A 24,607-nucleotide genomic window follows, 5' to 3' on the forward strand; every position below is an offset into this window, starting at 1 on the left:
AACAACACAAGTGTTTTGCATGTTGCCTTCACGTATTCCCCGTGATCACAGCTTTTAGTCGGGACATATTACAAAAGTAGCTGTAAACGAACTAACGCTAGTGTTACAGCTATCCTGATATTTCTAGAAATCAAGCCTCACTGAGATATTCTGTGCTAAACTTGCGATGCAACACAACTGACATTTCAAAGGATTTCTTCAACTAAAACAGAATTAAAAAACATACAGCGATGCCGTTAACACATCGTACAATGTCCCAACTGTAAAAGACGCCACTGTATCAGAGAACTCAGCACTATCGAAGTATAGTGCTATAATATATATAGGGATCAAGGTGTGACACAAATACGCTCAAATGAAACAGACTCCTTCAATGGTGAAAGTGAGCTGTGCAGCAGTAAATTTGAGAATTTGTCTCATTCACTTACACTTACAGTAAAATACGCATTGGATTAATCAAGAACTGTGCTCTCGGGTGTTCAACTGAACCGGGGAAATAAATGATCACGGGTAAATACAAGAGAGTTCCTCATGTAATTATTGGTTTGATATGAAAACCCTTAAGTATTCGACTGTGAAAGGAAACTGGAGGGTCATGTATTCCTAGTGGTTACTTGATAAAGGCCAGGACTCACAGAACTGGCTCACAGAATAAGAACTCTAGTAATTACCGATCCTCGAAGATCAAAATATAAATGAACTCTCATAAGGTCAAGAAAAAAAAAAACAACAACAAACAAACAAATGTATAATGCATACTAATAAATATTCTTTATTTAGTAAATTTTGCACATTGCGCTCTTAACATCACACCCAAATCCTTATTACAAATGGATGTTTATTCTCTGTAAAATCTCTATGTTTAGAATTTCTGTACACATTTAATGGTACAACCTTTACCACTACACTGAAGTGTCACCAAAGAGAAACGAGAAAAAGAAGAAGAAAATAAATCCCCCCGTAAAATAAGACTCCTAAAATTTAGCAAAGCTCGATTACTGATCCCACTGTGCTCTTACCCAACAACAAATAGCTAGGCTTGGTCAAAGAGAACAATTACAGGTGAGAAAGTGGCAAAGAAAAGAGATGGAAAAGTGTGTTGGTGTACAAGTGCAAAAGAGAGAGAGAGATGACCAACAGAAATTAAGAATTACATTTACTTTAAAGGAGAAAGACTGAACAAGACACCAAATGTAAGTCAGAATTTCATCTTTCTAAACATGTTGCAGCAGTGGTCATGAGTGTTTTTCCCAGGGGAAGATGTCATTAGTGCAGTTAGTTGACACTGGTGGTGGCAAACCACTTTCCGCAGACTGGCTTACTCCGCTCATTGGAGCGGCAGTAGTTGGTGAATTTCTCTTTCAGGAGTTGTCGGTACTGGTGGCGGTTGTTGTAGAAGGATTGGTTTCTTTCTAGAAATGCCTGGATTTCATCCTGTGTCAGACAGTTCTCTTCATCGGAACTCACCTCGGAATCATCCTGTATTGAGAACATAACGGGAGTAGAGGAGGTTACATAAGTGCTAGAATTAAACAGCAGATTGTCTGCTGTGACAAAGGTGTATTTCTAATCATTTTAAATGACATTTCTCACTAACCAGAAGCTCGACAAGACTTATGTTTGCCTCTGGAGGCCTAGCGTGAAGGCTGAGGTTCTTTTGATGTACTGTCCATGGTAACCGTAGTGCAATGCTGGCAAATGTATCGCCACATAAGGAAGAGAAGATTTCTTTGGTTCGGCAAGTGTGCGATGATGGTGGACTGTGGCCTGCTGTGTCCCCAGCTGACATACAACTTTCACCTTTTTGTACCTGTAGAAATGTGCATACTTATATTGGTACACAGCTTGGTATTTTCTGCATACAGCATATGAATTCTGAAGCTTGTTCTCTCACCTGATCGTTGCATAAACCCTTGCCCTTCCTTTTCTTTTTTTTACTCTTGCATTGAGTGTTTTCCTCAGAGTGTTGCCAGCAGTCCACACAACTGTCTATTCCATCCTCCTCCTTGTCTTCAGTACAGTGATGGACATTCTGGTCATCTCCTTCAGAAGGTAAACAAAAACAGACTGTGAGAAAACAGACTAAACTACACAACACTGTTTGCTTTCAGAGTCCGTAGCATCTTAGAGCCTGACCTGCTTCGTCATGGTTGCATATTCCCTCAGAGCAGGCAATATCAGAGCCTTCTCGTGATCCTGTCTCACTGCCCTCCATGCTAGAAGAGTAGCCGCAGTCACTGCCAATGCTGTGGGGCAACAAATCTGGAGAAATAGGGAAAAAACATTTTCCTCTCAGGGTCATTATTTGTCCTTATAATAGTCTTGTCTTGCTAATGCAGTAACCCCCACGAATATACAGGTTTAATGGCTTGTGGTGATGTCTGTGTGCATCTTTACCTTGTTTGGTGTTGTCTGGGCAGCTACAGGAAGTGCTTTCATTGGCAGCGATGCCCTCCTCACAGACAGCCTCCTCCTCCTCATCGTGGCTACCACAGACCTTGCAACTGCCCTCCACAGACTCAAGAGAACCCTGCAACAGACCAAATGGGTCAGACTGAAATAAAGGCAAACAAACATCTAGATGCAGAAGAACACAGACGTCTTAATATAATGTGAAATGGGAGCGTTGTGCTCCAGACTCTCAGTGTTAGTGGAGGATTACCTCTTCCAGATTTTTTTCCTTGTCCTCTGCCTCTTGTTCAGTTATGTCATAGCCACACTTGTTTTTGCGTCGATTTTTTCGCTTTTGCCTCTTTTTCTCTTGCTTCAGCTCTTTGGCCCTCTCCTCCTCAGACAACTCCTCGACAAACTGTTCTAGCCGACTGATCCCCTGCATCTTCTCCACTGCCATCTAGGGACACGATAAAACAGATACAATATAACACAGCCATAACGCATTAATTATCTGATAAATCAGTTTGAATTATACCATACACATACTGGCTTAGAAGTTGTGTACCTCAAAACTTTTGCGTAGTGCATCAATTCCCAAATGGAACAATATCTGCCAGGTCTGCTCCTCTGCTCGTAGTTTCTGCCAGATCCTGTGCAGCCGCTCGTAGAGGTGAATACCCAGACAAGTCAGGACCTCCTCTTGTGCAATGTCAATGGTCTTGGCATGTCTCTCTCTGCGTCTTTAAAAAATAATATCAATAATTGAATGTATACTACACAGAAAGAATCAAGGTGTGAAAGAAACTGGCTCAAATAATAAAGACCTCTTCAATGGTGAATGTGAGCTGTGCACCAGTCACTGTATAAACCTTTACTCACTCATATCCTCCTGCAAACTCAGGCTCTGCCCGACCAAGGAGGTGAGCGATGAAGTCCGTTTCACAGCAGACATGGATGTGGCGCTCATGGGGGCAACAGCATAGTCCTTCATATAAGGCAGCACAGTACCCCTTCTCTTTATTGCAGTCCAACTCCCCCACCAGGATGTTATATGCCCTCAACACTTTATTCTTACAGTCGGTGCAAAACCTGTGGACAACAAAGTATTATGCAATTGATCCAGTTCTTTTTAAACTTCTAACGAATTTATATGAGGGGGAAAAAAAAAAAAGACATGTTGGAAATAAAGGCTATGACAGTAACACATTACCTGTGTTTACGCAAGTATGTCTCCAGCGTCTCTAGGAGACAGGCACTATCAATGAGCACCACCTCATCCCTGCACTCCTGAGACATCAGCTCCCATACATCCATCCAGCTTCCCCTGTAAGCGAACATACAATTATTATAGCAATGCTATCACAATGCACAATTAGCATCTCTTAAACCTACAATGACTGATTTTTTTTAGCTACTTGGGGGCAGCGGAAATAAGCTGTATATGCAGCAATGACATATCTCTTAAGCTGCTGTGGTGAAATTGTTGTCTACTTACACTTTTAGCAGATAGAGAGCAACATTAACATTCATTAGGAGTTGTGTTTCTGGCCACCTGGTGAATCTAATTCCAATATTCGTTTTCCTTTTAGTTCTGTTTTGGCCTCTACCGACTCCTGAGGGAAATATCTGCTAAATGCTCCAATATGGTCACTGCACTTAAACAACACTAGGATATCTGACTGACGCTGCCTATTCAGTGTCCACCGTCTGGCTTAAAAGCATTGAACTGCTGCTGTATGTCCCCAAACACTGCCTAAGATTTTCTAACAGGAAGAATTATTCAAATATTAAAGCAGAAGTGCTAAGTTATGGATATGTGTTAATGCCTTGGTTTAAACTACACTATAATTATCAGTTTCAGAAGGATTAACATGATTCTGTCTGTTTTATTTAACAAATTTGAATCCCAACTAAATCATTCACTGAAAGGTCTTCAGTATTTACATAAACCAACACAAGATAAGAATGATACAAAGTGTTAGTGCAAGTGGGGATTGTACCTTTTTTAGTAGAAAAACATTCAGTAGTACATGTAGATAAATGAATCTCCAGGATTGTTTTCATAGTGCTACCTTCTGATTTAAAAACACCGGTCAAATACCAAGCGATCTGTTCTCATTCATAATGCTGTTACAAGCACATACAGTCTATAGTGTAGTTATGCAACTAGGCTATATACTACAGTTTTAAATAAAACTGTAGTATACTTTTTTTTTTTTAGTACTTTAAAAAAAAAAAAAAAAATCATCATTGGCCAGAGGTATCAAAGTTTCTATATCTTGGAGCTACAAAATGTTACATTCACCACATTACATAATTCTTGGTAAAAACCACAACCCTGGTCGAAAGCTGTATACATCAAAAAGCTTTGACAGTGAGACAACTTCTTAAAAAGCCTCAAACACCCCATATTGGTTTCTAACTAATTTTTCATTTGTCAGCAATAAAGCTAACCAACTTTTGAGACTGAAGTTTATGTTTGTGTATATTATCAACTGTAGGGGAAAAAAAGAAACAAAAAACATGAAGTAAAAAGTGATGATTTACATAAACAAAGATATTCTGAAGGCTGGAGAAAGAGCTAAACTGCCTTTTCTAACTTGTGTTTACCTCCAGGGGGACAAATGCTGTTCAAAGGAAAATAAGATACTACATAATCTCTCTTCCAGTGCAATTCATAAAACCTACCACTCTCTCTGTCCCCCCTTCACTATAGTTTGATAGAAGACAACTTAAACACATTGGTCCTGCCTGCTAGGGACAGCTGCTATTCCACTTCTCAAATGCAGCGTCTAAACAATACTTTGATAACATTCTGGAAAAAAACAACATATACAACAGTTTGATTTGGAAAACAGATGAAAACAAGCATATTACTCACCCCAAAGGTTTAGGTTTGTGTGTGTCTAAGGAGTGTAACTGGCACCGCTTGTTCTTTTTACTTTTTGGAATGGCATCAATCATTTCATTCAGCTTTGACCTGTAAAAAGTCCAATAATGTTTTCATGAATTAATAAATACACCACGATCATCTTTGTATTTGACACTGAACAAAAAAAGTATCAGTACTACAATATTTTACAGTTTGTGCATAGTCTGAGGTTCATTTGTTTGAACCCTCTCACATCCATGTCTCAAAAGGACTTAACATTTGAAAAAATAAAATCAGTACAATTACAGCATACTAAAGAGAAGAGTACTGGATCAGAGCAGTGTTTCAACTTGGTGTAGCATTATCCTTATATAGTATCCCAGAAAGCACTGTTGATATCTTGGTTCTCTGGATGGTAACTAACAGCTGTTTTCATATTAATGACAACGGTTTTGGTTGATCTCTTTTGATACACGGTTTAATCAATTTTGCAATGAAAATGAAAGAAACACATTTCTCTATATCTTACCCATGGACGTAGAAGAGGGTGTAAAGCTTCTTTACATCTGCTAAACAGGCCTTGGTGACAGAGAGCATGCCCGTTGGTTTCACTGTGAGGGGCTCCAGGGCCGGGTTCCCTGATTCCACCAAATGTGAGAAGAGGCGCTCCACACTTCGTCTGCAGCCCACGCATGGCACTAGCTGAGATAATGCAATGTACACCTCTCTGGACGTCACCATCAGGGCGATATTCAAGTCCTGTTGCTTCAACTTTGAGTGATACTAAAGGCGAAGGAGTCATACATCTGTCACCACTTTGCTGACAAGTCACATGAGTACAAACTATACACCTTTCAGGTCAGTTTATATACAGTGGCATTAAAAAGTTTCTGGTACCGTGAATAGTAAAATGAGTAGAAGATTAACTGATTTCCAAAAGGTGTAACGTTAAAGATGAAACATTATTTTCAACATTTTAAGCAAGATTAGTGTATTACTTTTGTTTTGTACTAGTTTAGAGTGAAAAAAAGGAAAGGAGCACCATACAAAGGTTTGGGCACCCCAAGAGAATTGAGCTCTCATAACTTTTACCAAGGTCTCAGACCTTAATTATCTTGGTAGGGCTATGACATGTTCACAGTCATTGTTAGGAAAGGACAAGTGATGTAAATTTCAAAGCTTTATAAATACTCGGACTCCTCAAACCTTGTTCCAACAATCAGCAGCCATGGGCTCCTCTAAGCAGCTGACTCTGAAAATTCAAATAACTGATGCCCACAAAGCAGCAGAGGCTTTAAGAAGATAGCAAAGTGTTTTCAGGTAGTTGTTTCCTCTGTTTATAATGTAATTAAGACAAGTTAAAAGTTATGGTGGAGGTCAAGATCAGGTCTGGAAGACCAAGAAGAGAGAACTGCTCGGGGGTGGATCCATCATGCTTTGGGCTTGTGTTGCAATCAGTGGTACAGGGAACATTTCACTGGTAGAGTGAAGAATAGATTCAATTTAATACCAGCAAATTCTGGGAGCAAACCTCACACTGTCTGTAAAAAAGCTGAGGATGAAAAGAGGATGGCTTCTGCAACAGGATAATGACCTTAACAAAACACCTCAAAATCCACAATGGACTACCTCAAGAGGAGTATGTTGAAGGTTTTGCCATGACCCTCACAGTCCCCCGACCTACATATCATTGAAAATCTATGGATAGACCTCAAAGAGCAGTGCACGCTAGACGTCCCAAGACACTGAACTAGAAGACTTTTGCAGGAAGAATGAGTCGAAATTCCCCCCCAAACAAGAACCGAAAGACTCTCAGCTGCTACAAAAATCCTTTACACGCTGTGATACTTGTGAAAGGGGGTATTACTAAGTACTGACCATGCAGGGTGCCTAAACTTTTGTCTGAGGCCCTTTTCCTTTTTTGTTATTTTGAAACTGTAAAAGATGGAAATAAAAAAGTAATCTTGAATAAAATATTAAAAGGTATGTGTTGTCTTAAACTTTATGCCTTTTGGAAATCAGTTGAGCTTCGACTCACGTAATTATTCACAGTAACAGACCTTTCGATCAGGGGGGCCCAAACTTTATCATGCCACTGTATATAGGCAAAGAGCAAAAAAAAAAAATCAGATGCTTCTCTACATTAAGAGGGGCCACTATGTATAAAAGTAAAACTACTCACCTCAGAAAATTGTTTCCAATGAGAAATGTTTATTTCACGGCTGTCAACATCCATGACACTATCAGAAAATTCCATCACCATCTGACAACATGATAAGACAATACACAACAGTTAATGTACATCAATGTGTCTGAGAATGTTCTGTGTCAATGTTTACATTATTAATGTGTCACTTTCTAGGCATATGAATATCACATGCCAATAATCAAAGTCAGGATCGTCCTCTTGGTTGTTTAAGTTTGTACAATTGCCATTAAAAATTCTTGAAATTTAGTGCCTGTGAGGTGGCCATTATTTTCGTGAAACATGGGACAATAGCAGGACAATAACCTTCGAGGTGTACATTGGGGTGTATAACTGTAATATGTCATGTATTATTAAAGAAATGTATCTGCACCACCCTAACATGGTAAGAAAGTCAAGCTAGTTGAATGCCTTACAGCTTATATAGTGTATCATCTCTCATCTCTACAGGGCCATAGAAATGTACTTATTTGTCTATTCCTTAAGCTTTCTTTAATTGGCTGTCTAATTGATTGTGCATAAAAGTCAATAAAACTGAAAAAAATGTTTGTCCCCCAGGTTGGGACTTCATACTTGCTGGGCAATAACTAAGCCTTTGCATCAGATGTTATGAAACTGATATGGAGTGCTAACACCTGACCCAAAGAGGGTTATGGTTGGGTTTATAACTTCACATCTGTGATCTTAATAGCTATTCTCCTTGTGGTCATAAATATGGGAAAGCTTGCTTACCGTGAGAGTATCATCGATATACAGTGGAATCTGTCTGGCGAGAAATGGGTAGTCCTCTTCCCCTTCCCTGCAAACTGCTACCAGACGTGCCATGACTTCTCCCTGTTTCTCGTTTGTGGTGCAGCTCGCCTGCAGGTGACACACAAGGGACCAACTGACAAGATCTGACATCAGCACAGGCTACAAGAAGCTAATGCTAAACGATTGCAGGTCATTGCGGGGCTAGCTAAAACATCACCTTGTCACTAAAGTAAAGCCTGTCTTTCAGATTACCCGTAACTAAAACACGATTCAAAATGTCAGCTATTTGTTGACGTTGAAAACATCTGATTTAACATCACTAATACTGCTGCAGAATATACAGATTTGCCTTGACCCAGATTTAACCAGCTAAATTAGCAGAACAACTTGGCAAACGAGTGTTCGTCCGGGGAAGGGGCATGATGTTTCAGTATGTAAAACCAGTTTTCAGGTTTTTTGTCTAAAAGTATTGAAGTTATGCAGACAGGTTTAATCAAGCTAATATCTATCAGTTGGGTAGGATAAAACAGTTATCGGCGGCTAGCCAGTTCGGGTTAGCCTTTTAGCTAAATGCATTTGCCATTACGGTTTTAGATATAGAGGAAGCCGGTTAGTGTATTCTGTGCCCAATATTCTCAAGCGATTATTATACACTTAAATTTCTAATACCTAAGCAAATAATAAATATGTTGCAGTGATGATATAGTTTGGCGCCCTGTCGATGTCAGCAAACTTGGCTAACTTACTAGTTAGCATAGCTATCCTACAACGCTAACGTTAGCAAGCTTGAATGCGGCTAATACAAAGTTAAAGTAGGTGACTGGCCACTTAGCAACTGTCACTTTCATAAGCTTCTCTAACTAACCTTTAAAGGGTTGACCATACACTGTCACCTTGACAAAATAAACGGACGAATGAATAAAACGAATTACTGTTCGTACTTACCCGCTTCCAAAAGTTCTTCTTAAAAAAAAATAAACAAGTGCGACAGTGAGAGACGCTGCTACGGTGGCGGAATCTTCATGTCTGATTTGACCTTTGCCCTCCGACGTCGTAACCGACGTTATAATACGTGTCGCCTCCAGGGGGCGCGTTGTGGCTCTATTTTGAGATTGAGAAATGTTCAGTCATTCATACAAGCAACTCTTACAAATCCGGTTTGATCCATTGCTGCACATTTTAAATTCTGTCTCTTTCATGAAAGTTCAGGCTGTTGCTTACCCAGTCTTAAAATCCGAATAACCAGATCCAATATAAATGGAATGCATTATTTATCAGCAATGGCTAGACTTTTTTTTTGTTTTTTAACAAAAACAAATGCAAATCAGTTGGAAACACTTGACACAGTCTGATTTCAGATCCTCACTTATTCAGATTTTTACTCAAACATGTATTTATTTTCATAAATTAACATATCAGGCACAATAATATCTTCAGCATTACAGATCATATCTTCTTATAACATTAAAACTTACAGGTGAACCATATCGTTTTACAAATGTAATTTTACCAGAATTTCAATGTGATTCCACAGAGATGTAAAAAATATATTACAAAGCAATTCATGAACATGTACAACAGCAAAACACACACTGAAAATGAACTGCTACAGCTAAGTGTGTCCACTATTGAGTTGGTCAGTCCTGTCATGACATTTGCAACCAAGAAAAATAACAACTGATTCCTGCTGACAGCTTGAACAAGGCAGAATCTTTCTATTTCACCAGTCTTTTTGTCAGAGACTGAGTCTGATTGTTTTTGATGCAAATTCCACGACGAGGGTACACAGTGACTGCCTGATGTTCTTTTGGAAAACAGTAAAACCATATCAACTATACCAAGACAGGAAATAAAAAACAAAGACTGAGCAACACTCCAGAGGCAGAAAGGTAAATTAGATAAGCGGCGAGACACTGGCTCCACCAGTGTCTGACATGTGTACAAGGCAGCGTACAGCAAAAAACTACCAAACAAAAGGTTTAAAAGTGCTTTGAGCCAGTCTTTAACCTGGGATCTCGGCTGCATCACATAAAGTCCAACTTGAACCCCTGCCATGTAGATGGCTACATAGCCCACTACAGAGAATATGCCCTCCTTGTTAGCATGCAGAAAGTCCTTTTCTCTATTATTGTTGTGGATGATGAATGCCTTCAGCCCTGAATTCTCCAGAGTGAACTGATAAAGCCCACTGATCAGAAGGGAAAAGACCCACGACTGACTGGCTGGTAAAACGGTCAAAATCATAGAAGCCACAACTCTGACGATCGCTAGTGTGAAGAAGAAATTCCAGTGGACGCCATACTCTGTCACATGCTCGTGGTAGTTGGTCATTTTGACGCTCACTAGTCTTCCCATACCAAGAAAGACCAGGGGCCAGACAGACACGAGCTGCTTTGTGATATGATTCATCTTGGATCCTGAGATGTTCTTCCTCCGTGCCTCTGGACAGACGAGGGCATTTGCAAAGACATACGCTCCAACGCCAAAGTCCATAACCCCTGTCCCATAGGTTTCTGTTTTGGCATAGCGCCGTGGGAAAACACTAAAGTCTACAGCAAGAATGCTGATGGCCGTTTTTACATTTACAAACACTCTAAACAAGGTCACAAAGGGAACCTGGTTGAACTGAACATGACTCTGAAGGAAGGTGCTGACTGTGGTTTTTGGGTGCTGAGTCGAAGGGTGACCGCTGGTGCGATTGATATAGCAAAACATAGAAGCCGAAACAAAGGTTAAACTCATGATGACCTGGTGAAGGATGCCGCTCAGGACGGTGCATGACATGACGAGGGGAAGAATAAGCACAGTGAAGTCTAGAAGCAGGTGAGAGATCAGTGGAAGTGGCAGTGGAAGAGTCCCTTTGGCCTGATGGTAGAGGATCAGAATCAGTCCTCTGTTGATGAAGCATACTGGCGAGAGAAAGGAGCCCAGTGCCACCTCCTGCAGACTGGTCCCATTGAGATTACTGACAAAGTCTTCCTTCAGTCCCCTCTGAGACATGGCCTGCAAACAATATAATTCATTATTTACTTTAAGAAAGACTGTACTTAGAAACAATCTGAATATGCTGTTTATGACACTATGACATCACCCATGTTAAATATACAGGGATATTGCTACTCTGATTTAGAGCTGTAAAAGAAAGTGTTATCTAATTACGAGTGGAGTCAATTAAGTTCTCCAATCTACAGTACGACGTTTCATAAGAAAGTTGTGTGTCTAGTTACCATTACTTACCACGGGTTTATCGCTTAGGCGGTCGGAAATGCAGGTTCACAAAAATACCCGTTTTACAGCATAGCTCTTTGCAGTTGCTTTCAAATCCCAGCCTGACCCAACCATGATGGCTACAACAACACGATAGCGCCCTCCCTTGCTTCCGCATTCAGTCCCGTGACGCATTCAGGACAGCTCGGATTTCTGGAAACTTCCGAACTAACTGGGACATGTTTTCTAGCGTGACAAAAATATTCCGAAAAAGTGCTCTTAGTACTAAAACTAGAATAAGTATATCATGAAGACCTCTGGTTTACTATCTGTTTCAGAAAACTGATAAATGCAGGTTGTCCAGAGGGGTGTGAGTCGACACTATTAGATACGAATAAGGAAAACTAGACATAAATTGATAAATATAATTTCAAGTGTAATTATGTGGCAATAAAAAAATAAGTCCCCAAAGCAACAAGGTTTTAAAGTAAGAGAAATATAAATTTGGGCAGTGGTGGTGGACAGCTGGGCCCATGGAGCATCAGGATGAGGGCGGGAATAAGAGTGTGGTTTGGGAGGCAGTCGGACAGGCAGAAGGCAGTCGGGAAGTTGTTGTCCTTGAGGAATTCCTGACGGTAATGGAAAATGTTGAGGTTCGGGACTGCAGAGTAGAGTAACCACAACTCGCCCTTATCAAATTCAGACATAGTTCTTGTCAACGATTTTCCCGCTGAGTTTTAGGACAGACACGAGCGTCACTGGAAAATCAATGACTTCTGCGGACGACCGACGTCACGTTAGAGCTGGATTCAGAAATGGAGGGGGATCGGTAAGTTAGGACACTACAATTTCGCAACTGGTGGTTTAGGGGGTTTCTTTTTTAAACTGGAAAATGTAAAAGTAAATGATAAGTTTAACTTTACCTTTAGTACCTTTACCGAGCGCTACCGGTGCTCTGTTTTGATTGGTCGGTTCGTTTTCAAACGCTTTGTAAAAGGTATGAACTCATACCTGTGACCGAATTACAAAAACCTAAGATGAAAATAGTCCGTACAATGCATGCAGTAAATTACGCCAAATTTGGTAGAAAAAAATTGGCAACAATTTTCTGTCTTTTCCTAACACACACACACACACACACACACACACACACACACACACACACACACACACACACACACACACACACACACTGTGGAACGTGACTGAAGACTGTCAAATTGTTGTGGGCCACTTTAACTCGCAACAACAGCTATTTCATTAAATTTCAGCTCGTAGACATGGTTTACGCAAGCGGCCCGAAACGCTTTGTGTCTATCAGCGGCTCAGAATATTATGGTAGTTGCAAGTGTACATGACAAAATTAACTAAATTGTTAGATTTTTGACTGCAGTTTGGTAGGAGAACAGCAGTCAAGGACGAATGAGACAAATATCTACCTCTATATGATTGTTATACCAGCAGTATTTACTCTTTGGACGCGTCTTGCTTTCTCAAATGATAATACAACACACTGCTATAACATGGAACGTTGTAGTGTTAATTGTACTGCATATGTTGAGATGTATTGTGTATCAAGGATAGTATATGTGTAGCGTTAGATATAAAATTAATGTCATTAAGACCATTTACATGGTTTAAAATAGCGTCACAGAATGATGGCATCTAGGCTACCTGCTATTGGATTAAATCTGTCTGCACAAACGCCTCAGACTGATGACAGTCCTCAGGTCAGGCAGCAGGTCCAGGCCACTTAATCCTGGCAGGGGTAGGGTATGCTTCCATTTGTCAGTCTGAGGTGCCTGTGACTGAATGAATTACACATGTCACGTCGTCCAGTAAGTAGTTCTGTAAAAAAAATCACAGAGCAAATTACCTGTGTAAGACGATGGGCTGTTTTAGCTTCTAAATTAAACCACTGATCATGAAAATATGACTTTTGCCAAGAATCTCAAACTGCTGCAGACTGGCAGGTTCAGACTTGATGTCATGAGAACATCAGAGGTTTTAGGCACAGCTGTCTGCTATCTGACCTCTGGAAAGAGGTGTTCACGATTCAATATATTTGCAGGAATAACAAAAACAATATACATAAAAAACAATCCGTCCTCTTCCTGGTTTTTGTTTAGTCATGTTTTTTTGTTTTTTTTCAGAATGTTAGTTTTGTTTAGTTTTTTTGACTATTCCTGTTTTAAGCACAATATCCTCTCTGTGTGTTGGCCTCACATTTGGCCTCATACACATAGGTGAAAGGATTTGTCCACAAAGACCACTCTCCTCACCCGTCCCTAGATGATTCACTGGAGGGGGAAATTCAGGCTTTCCTTACTGATGAAGACCAACTCCACACTTATGACGACCTCACCAAAGTCAACCCTGTGACCCCTACAACAGGTAACAAGTGAACATGGGGGGCACTTAAGTCTCTTCTAGAGTCTCTAAAGTACTTTGAAGACATGATATGTCGTGGAGCTTGGAGGTGGTAGTTCTAAATGGTCGTTTTGATGAACATTGTACCTCTTCCACTTAATATGCTGATCTTGAAACCTCTACCATTGTATGTCAGTGTCTGCTGAGTGTTTGATACGTTGCATAAACCTTGCCTTTATTTATAAATAGGCAGCCAGTGTGACACAGTGTTTTCCAGCTCATGTCACCTTGAACTGCAAAATTTACTGTGTGTTGTTTACACACGTCATGATAAAATCTGCAGGGATGATTTAAAAAAAAAAAAAAATGAATGCATGAATGATTGCAGTGTGTCCAAAAATGCTGCACAAAATGACAGTTTTCACTTGGGCATGATTTACTTTTCTTGCATACACATGCCTCCAAAAGAAAAAAAAACAATAATTCTTGGTTTCCTTATACATTTGTGATATGATAGGACCATAGGTAAATATGAAGCACAATTTCTTAAAGTTTCTGTGTGCAAGATTTTTTAAAAGAATTTTTCATTTTTACTCTCCACTTTTTGTCTTGACATAAACATGCAGTGTCATTGTATCGGGTAAGAAAAGATTAGCATTTGTCACCGATACTCTGCGAAGACTTTTAATATAAATTTCAAGGTGCTATTCATTTCAGCCCAAGGGAGAAAACTTAACAGTACAGCTTATTAACAGCAGAGGTCAGGGTAACAGCATGGGATTGCTATAAAACTCTTGTACTGATTATGCTGCACCTGTTATATGAAACATGTTTGTTTAAATGGTCAAAGAATGTTACTATTAGATAAACATATCTTTGCCGTTTAATGCTACTGTGAGTTCCCTTGTTCCTGCCTCTGGTGGTTACCATCTGTGAAATATTGGCTAGTCAGTTATTTTCCTGTTAAAATCTAATGATGTTTCCCTGGCAGTGCTGAAATGCCTGCAGGCCAGGTACAGTGTGAAGGTGTTTTACACCCATGCTGGCTGCACCTTGGTGGCTCTCAACCCCTTCCAGCCAATCCCAGACCTCTACTCTCTGGATGTGATGAAGGAGTATCACTGTGCTCCTCAACCCCAGGTATTTACAGCATCACAGCAGTCTCTCACTCTCATCCAGCTAACTTATGTACATTTCTCTCTCGGGTTTTTCATTATGTTGGGGAAAGATGGATGGTGGCCGCAAGCAGGGGTGTGGATGTTGAGGGTGGGCGTGGGTTCTGTGCATTGTAAGAGCCTGGCTTTTTCAAAGGGCTGTTTCCTGGACGTCAGCATTAAATCACACACTAATGCACACTTAAAAAAATGACCCATCTGGTACCATGAGTGTGTCAACAAACCAGCAATAGAGGTTTCATCAGTATGTCAGATGTTTAACAACTTTGCAGAGTTTTGAAGTGAGGAAAAAAAACCCCAAACTATCCCTGTTTATGGTCACTTAAACCACCACTTCAAACATAAACTCCACAGTTCTTCGTCTTCCTCCTTTTGTCAGCTTCAAAGTCAAACTCATTAAACATGGGAAACTCTGCAAGGCACTTACGGCTCTCCCTGCGTTCGTGAATGACCAGCATCCTAATAAGTCTGTATTTTCTTGTCGACAGGAGTTCAAACCACATATCTTTATCGTGGCAGAAGAAGCCTACAGGAATGTTCAGGGTCAGCTGGAGCCAGTGAACCAGTCCTTGGTGGTCAGCGGTGAGAGCGGTGCAGGAAAGGTAAACCAGCACACAGTGTGCTATAACCAAAGTCTAAACATAACATTCTGCATCAGTCAGGGTTTCGGGATGTCATTTTATTTCCTTTTTTTTCCTTGCAACACCACGGATTCAACTCATCAAGGTGGGATATTGGTCAATTTACAATGTATAGACTAAGCTGATTAGAGTTTTGTAAGGTGGCTTGTTTAAGAATTTTAGGTTTTTGCGTGATTCATGCCCTGAAAACTATTACTGCATATTTGTCAGCAAAATGGTGTTCATTATTTTTCCTTGTTGTTATTCACTTAGTTCAAGATCTTATAGGCAGCTTGGATGTTTGTATGTGTTGGTACTTCACTGATTGATGTAAAAGCAATTCAGCATATTTGACATGGTCTATATACCCAAATAATCCTCAAAGCCACAGGAAGTGAGTGATATGTCTTAGTTTTCTAAGTTTTAAACACCAACAGTGGCTGGTTGTGATGAAACAGAACCTTTGCTGGTTTCAGCTTTTGACACACAAGAATGTTTATCCTCTCATATCATTGTTTTTTAATAATTTAGCTGCTTATGGGATTTTGTCCGGTCAGACCAAATAAGCAATATTGAAAAATTACTTTAGGCTACAAGGTTTTAATTACAACCTTAGTTGATTTTTCTCATTTCACAGACTTATTATTAATTAGTTGATTAATAGAAAAAACAAGAATAATCAGTGAGGAAGATAGGTGGAACATCCTACTTTTGGTCAGACAAAGCAAACAATTTCAACATCCACCTATAGCCACAATGCCAGAGAATCTCACAACATCATCATTTGAAAGATGTCACACTGTTTGATAGTTGATCTCGGAATATATAACAGCAATTAGCCTTTAGCAAAGAAGATTGCACTAAAATCAAACAAAAAGAATAACATGGGTAGAGTTGATTAGTTGCCCAATAGAAAATTAGTTTTCCACAGTTTAGATAATCGATTAATCATATGAGTTGTTTATCAAGCAAAATGCCATATGTTTCCTCATAATGTGAGGATCTGATGTTTAGGAATATTGAATAACTGAGTATTTGACTGTTGGACAGACAAAGCAAACAATTTGAATCTATGTAAATTAGTTTGCAATTTAGTTGACTAATGATTTGTTTTGTCAGGCTGAGGTCTAACTCTCGGTGGTCTGTGAATGGTTTGTTTCTTTACAGACGTGGACATCCCGTTGTCTGATGAAATACTACGCCACTGTGGCGGCCTCCTCCTCAGTGGTGAAGAGTCAGGACACAGTGGAGAGGATAGAGAAGAGGGTGCTGGACTCCAACCCCCTCATGGAAGCTTTTGGTGAGACAACAGATCACTGGCGTCTTGGTAATGTGAAAATTACTACGGTAGACAGTCACTCATCAAAAATGTACTCTTCATTAGGCAATTCATGCACGCTACGCAACAACAACAGCAGCCGCTTTGGAAAGTACATCCAGCTCCAGCTAGACGGGTACCTAAGTCCTACTTCCTTCATCATCACATGAGATAACATCTGCCACCTGGCATCAGCTCACTCCCTAAAAAGTCAACTATAGGATAGGTTATTTAATCTGTCCTACATCTTATTTTTTACATGAAGGTGCCAGCTGTTAGTGGGGGCGTCTGTGCAGACGTATTTGCTGGAGAAGACCAGGGTGGCCTGCCAACCGGCTAACGAGAGGAACTTCCACATCTTTTATCAGGTGATTTAACAGACTCACACTAAAGTCTAAATCCTAATGTGGTGTTTTAGTTTAATATTGAGGCATTTATACAGATGTAAATGTTATGAGCATATTGTTTTTCAGATGATGAAAGGGGCCACAGATGAGCAGAGGAAGGAGTGGAGGATGCCACGTGGCCAACGTTTTGTGTGGCTGCCGAATGCTGAAAAAACAGTTGAGGGTTCGTTTTTAATTTTCATATGCACTTAGGATTTTTTTGTCTTTTTTTTATTTACAAATTTTATCCATTTTTTTAAACAGTGATTTTTTATTTTTTTTTTTATTTTTTTTTTTACAAGTAAGTGCTGTTCATTTGATGTTTTGTAGAGGATGGTTTTCATGAGACTGTCGAGGCAATGGTTCATCTGGGCATTAATGCAGAAAGGCAGACACAAATATTCAGGGTAAGATATTTATCCTCAACTTTCAGTGTAGTTTTGTGTGCATTTTCTAAAAATGATCTTTATTCCTCTGTAAGCATAGGCTTTAATTTCTCTGTTTATTGTAATACTTTACAGATATTAGCAGGGATTCTGCAGCTGGGGAATGTGCATTTCTCCTCTTCAATGGATGACTCACAACCTTGTAACCTAGAAGAACAGTCTAAAGGTATCAGATATGATTTTGTTTAAGATATTTAATCAACTCTTATCAATAAAATCCTATTTCTGAGTGCTTAAAATCTCTATTACTTATACATTTAAGGCTAACATAAACAATGTGACGTTAGAGGGATTTGTTTTGAAAGACCTTATAGAGGTTGTACTTTTATGTGTCATGCTGCTGACTGAAGAATAAATTCCCTGACATTATCTATCGACAAAGATGTTGAGAACAAGATGTGGTTAACAGCCTTCCTCTCCTGCCGGTGTTTCAGACTTCTTGCAGAGGGCTGCTGAGCTGCTGTGTGTCCCTGCTGAGGAGCTTCAGGTGTGTTTAAGAGTGAGGACTCTGAAGGCGGGGAAGCAGAGCGTGCTCAAGCCCTGCTCCCAGGCAGAGTGCAGCATGAGGAGAGACTGCCTGGCCAAGGTCATCTACGCCCAGTAAGAATGCGCATTTGACCATCAAATAACACAGCAGCCTGCGATGTTATGTGATAACGGCTGGTCCTGCAGGATCTTGTTTTTGTCCTGTGACTAAGGCCCTGTTGTCGTCAAACACTTCTTTCCACCAAAAATTGAAATGTGAAACCAACCTGCCTTTTTGTTTAGAATAAACAGTCAGGAAGAAGTCTGATAAATGATACTCACTTTTTATTTTCGTAGGAATAAATGTGTCACTTTTTTCCAACAGAATATTTGAATGGCTGGTTACATTCATCAACAACAGCATATGTGCAGACAAATCCACGTGGTGCAACTTTATAGGTGAGAGCAGTATTTATTTATTTATTTATTTATTTATTTAGACTACATTGAATACACATCTCCAGCTTCTTTTCATAAGCTCACACATTCCTCTTCTCTCTATAACCTCCAGGAGTCCTAGACGTGTACGGGTTTGAGTGTTTCCAGATCAATAACCTGGAGCAGCTGTGCATCAACTACACCAACGAGAAACTGCAGCAGCACTTTGTGGCCCATTATCTCAGGGCTCAACAGGTAGTGATAGTGTCCATCAGTTTTCAGCTTCCATGCAGAGAGATCTCAGCAGAGCCATAGAGTCTCTGATGGTAATCTGCTCATTGTGTTGATGTCCAGGCCTCACACAGTCAGGAGGCTTCTTCAGTCTTTATGGAATCTCTTACCGAAAACAACAACTTGTCGCACCTTATGTGTAATATGAGAAATACTTTACTGTTTATACTGCACATGTTTTTCCAGGAGGAATATGTGTCAGAGGGACTGCAGTGGTCTTTTGTCAAATACCAAGACAACCAGAGCTGTCTGGATCTCATAGAGGGGAGCCCAGTCAGTGTGTTTTCTCTTCTTAATGAGGTACCTTGGTCCTTTTCTTGTTATTTATTTCTTTATATAATTATTTTTATATTTTTATTCTTAAAATGATAACAAAGCTAATATTAGTTTTTCAAAATAAATTATACAAGTAGGGATTTATCTTTTTGCGTAGAAAGCAGTTGTAATTTTTTTATAAAGGGACAAAATAGACATAATTTTCCTCCAGCCCTTTTTAAGGTTTTTTTTTTTTCCATGCTTAAGAGATTCCAATCATTTTCTTTGTTAATAAATACAGTGATTTTATTACTAAATGTACAGTAGGTATCTATAGTAAGTGGATGTTAGACAGCTTTTTACACACCTGTTTTACAGGAGAGTCGTCTTAATCGAGCCTCGGACGCCAAGATGTTCAGGGTTCGCTTGGAGAAGGAGCTCTCTGGCAATGTCAACATCAGCTGGGACAAGTTCAGCAAGGTGCCGCACTTCACTGTGGCCCATTACGCTGGTAAAGTCCACTACCAGATACAGGGCATGGTGGAGAAAAACAAGGTAAGAAAAGCTTTTAAACTGCTTTCAGAGAGGTTGAACATACAGATCCATCCACTCATCTTCTACTGGATTCTGTGTTTTAGGACCCAGTGCCACCAGAGCTCACCAGCCTGCTTCAGAAGTCTGATAACTCCCTGCTTCACCAAATATTCACTGACAAGGAAACTGAGAACCTGACTACCAAGGGGCTCAGTAAAGTCACAGTGGTCTCCAAGTTCAAGGTGGGAGACAGCTAAAGCCTATATCACCAGGGTTGTATAAACCTGTCTGGCCCCGTAGAGTTCCCCCTGAGAGGATTTAGTCACGGCACTAATGATGTTAATGTCTGATTGTAGAACTCTCTGGAGAGCCTGATGAGGATCCTCCACGCCACAACTCCTCATTACACTCGCTGCATCAAACCGAACCCAGACTGCAAGCCGCTGACCTTCAAAAAGGAGGAGGTAGATGTTCCACACACATTTAATACTGTTCTATTTTTCAGCAGGACCAGAATGACAATGAGAGGCAGTGGTTTCTACATTCACGAAAGGGAAAGATTCTCATGGACATTTCTTTTCTGTTGTCAGGTTATCATGCAGCTGGAGGCCTGCGGGATTGTGGAGACCATACACATTAGTGCTGCTGGCTTTCCAATAAGGTGAAATATTTTTCGTTTGTTCAGCTCTTAATCTTGACATATTGCTCTGTCTCTCTAGGATCTTGGTTCACCTGTCATTTCTATCGTGCAGAATTCCTTTCAGAAGCTTCATGAAACGTTATGGACTGATTGTGAAATATTCAAAGTTCAAGTCAGAGTGTCATTGTGTTGGTAAGTCCAGTTTGTTGCTGTGCCCATTATTGGTCAATTGTGGTGTGCTGACTATGGACAAAGATTGATTTTCTTTCCTTTCTTTAGGTCTGCTGGTTTATTCTCCTTTTCCTTCACTAGACCTCTTAGTAAATTTGACCCTCAGTTCTCTACTCTCCTTGGGAGTTTTCAATTTGGTCTATAAAAACGGGCCTTTCTAACAAAATTTACCACTCCTTATGAACTTTGAAGGTAAATGCATGTACCTCTGGCTATCGGATCTTGCTTTGCATGTTGTTTAATGCTGTCTAGTGTGTTTCATTTCTGTAATCATTCTTGATGGAGCTTATTTGTCTTAACCCACTGTTCAGCTGCTTTTTGTGCCAATGTTCAAAGAACCTACTCACTAAAGCTGATATTGCCAATTATTTAGTTAACTCTTCACATCTCTACTCTGTCTTCATATGCATTTGCATGTTATCAGGTTTGAAAGATACATTGCCTCCACAGTAATAATATCAGAGTCTGTGGAAGCTGTGCTGTCGGCTCTGATGGATTTCTTTGTGCTCTCAAGCTTAATCCTCTAAACACTTTTCACCTCAATGACTGACATACTCTCAAACAAATGCTATGTGGGAAAACTGAATCTCTAGACGGTTTGAGTGCTGCTCAGCCATTACTTGAATTACGTTTCTAGTGCTTCACTCTGTCTGACTCATGTTTGCCTCTCCGTCTCAGATTTGGAGGCTGACGGCGATGACATTCTTCGGCAAGAGGTGGAGAAGCTCCTCGGGGTGGTGTTACACCACCAGGCTTCAGATCCCTCACACTGCCTTGACAATGAAAAACACAATTCATGGGTGCACTGCGGAAGGACTAAAGTTTTTCTCACCCAGTCAATGGTCAGTCATTTATATACACAGGCATTGTCACACACAATATTAAGTATATGTATGACTTTGTACGAATATGCAAGGAAAATAGTTTTCAAATTTACTTCATTATTCCAAGAATGTCTTACTCAATCTGATCATATAGCCCTTAGAGCGTGTTTTAAATGCTGAGTTACTGGACTGTCGAGCAAGTTAGCGCTCTGGTCTCTTTTGGGAGTACTGACCGGCCTTGGCCCTTGTCTCACAGCTAGATTTGCTGGAGGATCAGAGGAAGGAGATCCTGTGTCAGTGTGCCTTCTCCATTCAGTGCTGCTGGCTGCGGTATCAGCGCCGCAGACGCCACACCCGTCAGAAGTCTGCTAGTCTGATCCAAGCAGGTAAACTCTTAATACCCTGGCCAGGTACGGCTGAGTGGAATAAGCAGAGCTCTGTGGGCCTACTCCCACTGTGAGAGTCTGCTGGCTGTGACCTGACTTGACTGGCCAACAGGAACCAGCTGCTGGAGTCTGTACACACATCTGTTTGCAGGCTGGCAATGTTTATCCTTTCAGAAGCAACAAGCTGCAACACATGAAAACTCATCTGATTAACGGTTAACGACAAATGTTCTTATGATACTTCCTTCTGAATGGGAGTGTATGCACATTTCTAACCACAGTGAGACAAACTGTGCACAGATTAAACTTGCAGAATGAATGGCTGTCAGATGTTTAAATGTTTTTATGCTGGCTGCAGCGGTGCGGTCCTGGCTGGTCAGGAGGCAGGTCCAGAGATGGAACAGAGCAGCTGCAACCATCCAGTACACCTGGAGGAAGTGGAGGGTGAGATTTGTAAAGAACATGTAACATCATATGTTATGTTCTCTTGCTCATTCTCCATGTGTAGTTTTGAATAATATGTTAATTACTGTTTGGTTCTCGTGGCAGGCTCTGTTGAAATCCTTGGCTGAGGCAGAACTTGATGATGCAAAGGACCTCGTGGGAGAGGACTTGCCAGCGTTGAACCCAGTTATCAGGGAACGGGGCTCGGTGCAGCTCTCCACCATCCAGGAGCCTGTCACAGTGCGAGGGTGGCCCATGGGCCTGGCTCTGGCTTCGGCCCCCTCCATCACCGTGTCTCTGACAGCCACGGGCTTCCAGAAGATGATGTCTGTGATGGCCTCACTCAACCTGCCCTCCAGGAGAGGGGAGTACAAGGTGGAGACCAACCAGTACAAGCAGGGGCTCGCCTCAATACGGGCTCAACCCAAGGTAGGGGCACAAGTTCACACAAGTTCTCTTAATTCATCTGTAAAGTTTTTGTCAGCTGGGTGATTTTGATGATTGTTCTTTTGAGATGCATTTTACTTTCCTACATAGGGATCTGTGAAGCTGCACTATCAGCGATCTCCACTTCTCTATGCTGACAGGCAACCAGACCTGAAGAGGGATGTGACAGGGTTCAATGAGATCCTGCTAGAGAAAACTTTGTAAGAGGTCCCTCTTTTCAGAACACTAAAGGCTGAATTCATGGATCCAGATAAAATATAATCTGACACAGTGGGAACAAACCTGGTATTTTATGCTGACATTTCACATTTTTGCATCTAACTTAAAACAGTAATTGACTTAAAGAATGGCAAGCTTTATCTTACTAAGTATTATACAAGGGTGCAAAGACTTGCAAAACCTGCACCTTTGCATAATAATTACGTTTTACCTAACAGGAGGTCAGGTAAAATATTGCCGTGTGCTACAAACTTGGCTTTGAGACCCAAAGATCATCTTAAATTCAAAATCAGTCAGTGGACTGTCGAAACCCTTCCCTCTGCTACATTTGAGATAAAAAAAAATTTTCGACCATCTTTTGTATGTGATCCACATTGAAAATAATGAATGGGGTGCGAGTGATTACGATAATGTCATTGCAGGCCGAGAAAAACACATCTTTTTAAAAATGAGTCTTTGTCCCTGTGTTGAGAACGGAAATTACATGGCACAATCATAGCACCTTTAAAAACAGAGGACTGTGGGTTTTTGTCTCACGATTGCATCTCTGGAACATCTGACTGTTGGGTCAAAGTATTGGGCCTTGGATAAGTGCCTTTTTTTTTTCTTTTTTTTTTAAATCTACAAGCAAAAGATAAATGGGCTGTTAGTATATGTATTTATTTAAAGGTAATTATTTATGTGTCATGTCACAGATGTATTTTTGGGTGTAAAGGCAGTGGTGATTCAGCTGCACGACTGTGGATGTTAATATTCTGCATTTATTTTTTGACTGTGGTTGGTGCTGGGAACAATGGCAATTAAGCAAGTATTGCACACAAAGCACATATTGCACATTAAAACCACACACCTGCTTACATACTGACAAAAAATCCTTAACAAGCATATATACTACTGATGTGAAACGGAATGGTTGGACCCAGCTTTAATCTTAGTGCTGCTTTGGTTGATAAAGGGTCTTTATTATAATATGCACATCAGCCAGATGTTTGACTAAACAACCTTTGATGTAGATTTTTATCAGCTGCAATCCAAAGCAACGCAAGTACTGTATAATATACCAAATTCTTTGTAAACTACAGTGTTTTGTGTTGGAGAACAAACTTGTCTTGACTAACATTTTATTATTGCCTTAAAGTTTTATGACATTCACAACTTTTAAAATTCAAAAGATTTTTTCTCTTTACCATAAAAATGTTACAAAACACGATGCATGTAACTTAACACTGATGTTTATCCTCCTAGCGTTTGATCAGACACATCACCCACAGGTTCAGCTCTTCTGATTCCTAGCATGTCTTCATTAACTCGCTGAATTATTTCCTCTTTTTTATTCTGCTGTAGATTCATGTATATTTGTGTCACAGTCAATGTGTTTCGTTTAATCTGTTTTTTGTCAAGGGTACCAAGGGATCCATGTACAAGAACTTGAATTGTATTAATTTAAAATGACTGTTTTGCTGAAATAAATGTCAGTGTTATAAAATCTTTAATGTACAAATTTTTCTTATTACTCAAATTGTCTGCGTGTGATTTTACTCTTTTCCTGTTTACTCAGGAATTGATGTTTTAAAAAAATTAAACATTAGTTTAGATGCCACATATTGTAACATAATATACAGAAATAATAAAACATGCAGTACATGGCACAGTGTGGCCTATTTTAAGACATTTTATATAAAAAAA

General features: G+C 40.1%; 3 protein-coding genes across 4 annotated transcripts; 1 reads left to right on the forward strand and 2 right to left on the reverse strand.

The window, feature by feature from the left end:
- Positions 1-747: 747 nt before the first annotated feature.
- Positions 748-9,286, reverse strand: ggnbp2 (gametogenetin binding protein 2). Of its 2 annotated transcripts, none has more exons than XM_040151394.1 (14): positions 9,171-9,286; positions 8,205-8,333; positions 7,449-7,529; positions 5,796-6,049; positions 5,276-5,374; positions 3,605-3,718; positions 3,274-3,483; positions 2,960-3,134; positions 2,663-2,851; positions 2,398-2,530; positions 2,137-2,262; positions 1,895-2,043; positions 1,598-1,810; positions 748-1,479 (listed from the first exon to the last, which is right to left on the reverse strand). In XM_040151394.1, exons 2-14 carry the CDS (start codon positions 8,295-8,297, stop codon positions 1,276-1,278), a joined length of 2,040 nt encoding a protein of 679 aa, XP_040007328.1. In that variant the 5' UTR covers positions 8,298-8,333; positions 9,171-9,286; the 3' UTR covers positions 748-1,275. The 2 variants fall into 2 exon arrangements, with proteins under 2 accessions (XP_040007328.1, XP_040007327.1); XM_040151393.1 differs by lacking the exon at positions 9,171-9,286 and adding an exon at positions 9,091-9,140.
- Positions 9,287-9,592: 306 nt separating this feature from the next.
- pigw (phosphatidylinositol glycan anchor biosynthesis, class W) lies at positions 9,593-12,242 on the reverse strand. Its single transcript, XM_040149987.1, has 2 exons — positions 11,463-12,242; positions 9,593-11,228 (listed from the first exon to the last, which is right to left on the reverse strand). The coding sequence occupies exon 2, from the start codon at positions 11,223-11,225 to the stop codon at positions 9,732-9,734; it is 1,494 nt and encodes a 497-aa protein (XP_040005921.1). The 5' UTR covers positions 11,226-11,228; positions 11,463-12,242; the 3' UTR covers positions 9,593-9,731.
- On the forward strand, positions 12,202-24,409 carry LOC120802308 (unconventional myosin-XIX). The gene is made up of 24 exons (XM_040149985.1): positions 12,202-12,261; positions 13,679-13,826; positions 14,794-14,942; positions 15,466-15,579; positions 16,765-16,897; positions 16,982-17,051; positions 17,181-17,283; positions 17,389-17,485; positions 17,632-17,708; positions 17,823-17,913; positions 18,182-18,347; positions 18,598-18,671; positions 18,784-18,905; positions 19,128-19,241; positions 19,575-19,751; positions 19,835-19,972; positions 20,087-20,194; positions 20,321-20,391; positions 20,483-20,562; positions 21,280-21,443; positions 21,682-21,811; positions 22,170-22,255; positions 22,361-22,684; positions 22,793-24,409. Exons 1-24 carry the CDS (start codon positions 12,202-12,204, stop codon positions 22,904-22,906), a joined length of 2,910 nt encoding a protein of 969 aa, XP_040005919.1. The 3' UTR covers positions 22,907-24,409.
- Positions 24,410-24,607: the final 198 nt, after the last annotated feature.

This window comes from Xiphias gladius, chromosome 17 (genome assembly GCF_016859285.1).
Source record: "Xiphias gladius isolate SHS-SW01 ecotype Sanya breed wild chromosome 17, ASM1685928v1, whole genome shotgun sequence".
Classification (NCBI taxonomy): domain Eukaryota; kingdom Metazoa; phylum Chordata; class Actinopteri; order Istiophoriformes; family Xiphiidae; genus Xiphias; species Xiphias gladius.

Bases quoted from the DNA above. Each gene is read 5' to 3' on its own strand.
- ggnbp2 (XM_040151393.1), bottom strand. The intron at 5,375-5,795 runs GTAAGATATAGA...GACTTTTTACAG, and splicing joins ACCCTCTTCTACGTCCATGG to GTCAAAGCTGAATGAAATGA. The intron at 1,480-1,597 runs GTTAGTGAGAAA...TTCTCAATACAG, and splicing joins TAAGTCTTGTCGAGCTTCTG to GATGATTCCGAGGTGAGTTC.
- pigw (XM_040149987.1), bottom strand. From the start codon at position 11,225: ATGTCTCAGAGGGGACTGAAGGAAGACTTTGTCAGTAATCTCAATGGG.
- LOC120802308 (XM_040149985.1), top strand. From the start codon at position 12,202: ATGACTTCTGCGGACGACCGACGTCACGTTAGAGCTGGATTCAGAAAT. The intron at 19,242-19,574 runs GTACCTTGGTCC...CCTGTTTTACAG, and splicing joins TGTTTTCTCTTCTTAATGAG to GAGAGTCGTCTTAATCGAGC. The intron at 22,256-22,360 runs GTGAGATTTGTA...TTCTCGTGGCAG, and splicing joins ACACCTGGAGGAAGTGGAGG to GCTCTGTTGAAATCCTTGGC.